Here is a 4,869-nt window from a genome sequence, read left to right on the forward strand (position 1 = left end):
ATTTAACACCATACATCTCTGCCAGGAGGGAGAACTAAAACAGACTGAACGCTTTACTCCAACTTGGTAAAAGTCTATTTTTTTATTCATTAAAGAAAAGATTTAAGTTAAAGAACAAAAATCCACTACTGACAAAAACAGCAATTCTAACATCAAACTGGTCCGATTTTGTAATATTTGATCTAACTTCAGTTAAGTTTCTTCTTCTAATGATTTATCAATTTATCAATTTATTAATTTATTTCAACTGAAATGACCTAAAGTTGTGTCTCAGAATTATAGAGTTAAAAAGTCAAACGGCTCCTTCAAAGTTTACAAAAGTCTTTTTTTTTCCTTCAGATTTCGTTTGCAGTGATGGATTTTTATTCAAGCCCCTGGAGGTTTGTCTCTGGGGCTTCGTATGACCCGACGGAGCTCACTGATGTGCTAAAATCCAGATTTTGACAGAGTCACTGGATACAGACAGACAGAAAATACTTCAACTAGAAAAAAAAAGAATATATAATATAAAAAGCAGAYGGAGATGATTATCTGCACAAATCTGATTTATCATCTGATGAACTCCAAGCAGAGTTCACTAAATATTCCTTATTACTTTATTTAGATTCTTCCTCAACTTTTGTCATCATCCTCTAAACTTTCAGCCGTTTTCARTGTTTATACTTAAACAAAAGAAACCTCAGCTATGTGGGTGAGCTCTTTCACCTTTTGCATATTTTGTCAGTGTGAAAAGCCTCTTAAACAGCCTGTTAACATATATAAAAAAATCTCCCTGGAGCTGTTTGTTCATGTTTGAACACCTCCCGTCCCTCCCTCRTGGAGGCATTAGCACCTAGAGGGGTCAAACCGCAAACTCCACACCCGGGAAAATGTAACACTCGAAAGATGGAGGATGCACTTTCAACCTCACTTTGAGCCGATGACAGGATGTCAGCGGAGACGAGGCTGAGCTGAAAGCTACAAATCGTCACATGAAGCTTTGAATGGGCTTCAGCAGCTGASGTTTCCACCTGAACGACCTCTGGAAACATGTTTGACTGTGAAAAAGCTGAATTAATGAATGAATTTACTGATGCTGAGCTTTGAGTTGTAACTTATTAAACTGCAGCTTAAATCTCAGCATCGTTAACACAAATTAATCCTTATTAACTGTCAAAACTGGGATGACCTTTGCTGTTYGTGAGCTTCTTTGATTTTATTTTTTCTTTAAATGAACTGATGTGCTTCTACAGGCTCAACCACCTGAATGTCAAACTTTATCCTGCCTGGTGAAAAAATACAATTCATTTTCTATTTGAGGTGAGCTAACAGTCACTCAGCTGGGTCAGAGCTGCAGACACACCATTCATGAGTCAAACAAAACTGTTCCTGTGTGTTTGTGGGACAAAAAGTCAAAAGATGAGATGTTTTTTTAAAAAGGTTTTAACTTTTAAAAATGAACTTAAAATAATGCATCTTAGTCTGCATTAATTTAAACACTGAAAATACAGAAAACAGTCACTTCTGCAGGTTTAAAACTTGAGTAAAAACAATTTTATTTTTTATTTACCTTTTGAGGAGTCACAGAGCAGCAGAAAGTTTCTGCTTGCTTARTAAAAAGCTTGTGGTTTTAATTTGGTGTAATAATTGGGTTATTGTTTTTAAATATAGGAAATGAATGATTTGCTGTAGCTGAGAAACAAACCTATAAGCCATCGTTATTATTGTTACTGTCGATGCAAACGTCACGGTTAGTCACAATAAAAGGTGAMACTCCGACATCATAGTTTCAAAAGGGTTGTCCAAACAAACAAACAAAAAATGCCAGGGTAGTATTTCCAGATTGATTATACTTTGAAACTTACTTGGAAAAAATACCATTTAGGTCACATGTGTCAAACTCAAGGYCCATGGGCCAAATGTGGCCCACCACTGTATTTTATGTGGCCCATGAGAGCTTGAAAGATTTATTAATGTCCTAATATAAGCTGCTTTAAAGCCGGCATTGACCATGAACTACATTTCCCATAATGCATGTTGATTATTTTACCCACAAAATGACATATCCGGACACTCCCCCCAACGATTAACACTGTCAGCCCTGATATTAGTGGACAAATAGACATTCAATTTCTAAAGATTTACAATGTTTTTGTTCATAATCAGCATTTTTGTTGTTGCTGCTCATTAACTCAAAATGACGACATTCCACCACGGGTGGAGGTGACCAGGGTTCAACATTTTCCCGTGTAAAACCCACATTTAGTTGAAATTTCTCCAGAATGCCAAACTAGTGGGAATTCCCTGTCGGAAAGTGGGAGAGTTCAAATTCCAAGACAGCAGCTACTCACCACAACTCAACAGGGACTAAACTCTCTTACTTTACTTTTAATAGTATTTCTGTATTTATTTCACATTAGTTGTGTACACATTTGTACATGTAGTACTTTTCGGTATTTATAAGAGGACGTGCTAAAACACTGTTTCTACACAGGAAATACCACGTAGAGCTCAGTTATTGTTTGTTAGCTGTGYTCAGTTGCAGCAACGAGAYGAGGAACRTAAAAACATTCACCTGTGGACACAACCTAAACATGCTGTTCATCAGTTTGAAATGTTTGTGACAGTTTTAAGGAACTTAAACGTAAAAAAATAAACCTTCACATTAATTCCAGCATAACACAGCTGGTTTTAGTTCAGTTTGACCTCTTCGGCTGTGACAAGCATGACTCCAAAATGCAGCGTAATGTTGGCTGTAGAGTTCTAAAGTCGTAGATGTGAGGCATTAATATTCATGCTGTTACCTCTCTGCTGGTCGCTGAAGTAACTGAAATATGTGGGGCAGGTTATGGTTACCACTTCTCCCACTCTGGCTGAAGGCCAGCAGGCGATGATGTCCCACATCCCCTGACAATCTGCCAAAGGAAAAAAAAAGGTCAACAACACTACCATCAGTCACGCTACGACACACACGCATACACACGGACGAAACGAAGCTGTGTTTAAACGCGACACTTAGTGATTGCTGTGCAAACGCTGCACGGTTCCAGTCCTGCACGTGTTCATCTCACAGCTTCACAAACAGGAGGTTGGATTAAATTTGACTTAAAACAAAAGTTTAATTCTTTAAGACGTGGTTTTAAATCTGTGCCRGAATCTCAAATGTTATTCTGTGGCACGGTTAAAGCTCAAATAATAATAAACACTTCACTGTCTGTTCTGTTTTAAGGAAACCAAAGACGGGCTGAAAAAGGCTTCACTAAAGCGCATTTTCTGCTAATTCACTTATTCAGGATGTGACTTCAGAGCTAAACTTCAGCTAACCTTCCTGCTCAGGAAGCAGATACTGGAGAAAAAATGAGGGTCGTTGCAGAGATAAGAGCAGTGTTCCCATGAGAGCTATGCATATACGTTCATTTAAAGCAAAGTGCAGCATGTGTATGAGTGCAGGAACTGCTTTCTGCTAAGATGAAAGGAAACAAGCTGGGCACTGATGGACTCATACGACTGAAAACAATTTAGACTCATTTGATGGACCACCTGAATGCTCACCAATGCACTTTGACTGGTTACACGTTGATCCATCAAAAACTCTCTGAATCCAGTACATTTAGAGGTCGACCCGCTGGTTCTGCTTCAGCCTCACCAGAGCAAATGTAAGGCAGAAACACCTGCGTTGTTACACTTGACACTACTGGATGGTTTGTTCRTTTTTTACATTTATTTTTAATATACATATTAGAGATCGGGAGATAACGGTATATTTACCAACTCCAGAGCACATGTGTCAAACTTGAGGCCAAGTATGGCCTGTGAGAGCTTCAAGGATGTATTAAACATCATGCAAAATCCACTTCATGCGTGAAATGACTCGTTTGGATTTAAAGGACCAGTATAAAAAACAGCTGCTTTGAGAGGCACTGCAGAAAAGGGAAGAAAKAGGGGCTTGTGGAATTACAGTAAGGAGGAGTTCAGACCAAAGCRTTGCRGTTCCACTTTAASGSGCTGTCACACTATGACGCTTTGGACAACTTATGCATTTTTTTTCCAACACGCTGGCACACGCTGAGGAAGAGGAAAAACAAAGCATCAACACCTTCTTTTGGACGTGATCATACCGTGTTCCTAACGACTTGAACAGATATAAAACCTATGAGTAAAGTGTCCCTACCTTAAACATAATGTGTACAAGCTTATTATAAYGTGTTTGGACTTCTGTATGTGCAACATTAGTGGAACTTCTGCAGAATCTCTGCGCAGCGTGATGGAGGAAGATGAGACGTCTGCAGCAGTCACACAGCGACGCACAGCATCAGCTTATGAAAATATCAACAACAYGTTGATGGAAGTTAGGCATAATTTTAGGATAACTTACCAACGTGTTGAAGAGGGCGTACGTTGTCATACAGAGATCCCAGCGCAGAATTTTGAACATGCTCTAAATTTTGTGGAACGGTTGGTGATCAGTTTTATGCACGTTTCAGGTCTGTTCCATGTCTGTTTTATATATGTTCACACATGTTACATGAACGTTGCTCATTTGTGGACATTTGTTAGAAATAATTATGAAGTAGACACGTAACTGCTGTCAGAATGTGTGGGCGTGTTCTTCGATGGTTGACAGACAGCTGTCAACATGTCGGGGAAGAAGTCAGAGAACGGGCCTCATAAAAAAACAAGAAGTCTGTCAGACTGAGTTTTAAAATATAAAAAAGTATTAGCAGAGAGCAAAACAAAGTTGGCAGATATTTTTAAAGCAGCTGTCAGAAAAGGTGATCCACAGAAATATTGTCGCGCTCCACTTGAGAGGACAAGGTCGGCGCAGGAGACAAAGCTTTTTTTCTGTTTGGCGTTCAGAGGAGCAGGACGTGCTTTCGCTCTCTCTGCCCC

The 4,869-nt window shown here is 39.1% G+C and overlaps 1 protein-coding gene across 1 annotated transcript in view; it reads right to left on the reverse strand.

Moving 5' to 3' along the window:
- Positions 1-4,869, reverse strand: part of vipr1b (vasoactive intestinal peptide receptor 1b) — a gene marked incomplete at its 5' end in the record, with an annotated part of 33,901 nt that overhangs the window by 25,706 nt on the left and 3,326 nt on the right. Inside the window, 1 exon segment of the mRNA XM_014002200.1 lies at positions 2,784-2,894. Within this exon segment, the coding sequence (XP_013857654.1) occupies positions 2,784-2,894 (111 nt within the window).

Source organism: Austrofundulus limnaeus, unplaced genomic scaffold, assembly GCF_001266775.1.
Source record: "Austrofundulus limnaeus strain Quisiro unplaced genomic scaffold, Austrofundulus_limnaeus-1.0 Scaffold12, whole genome shotgun sequence".
Taxonomy (NCBI): Eukaryota; Metazoa; Chordata; class Actinopteri; order Cyprinodontiformes; family Rivulidae; genus Austrofundulus; species Austrofundulus limnaeus.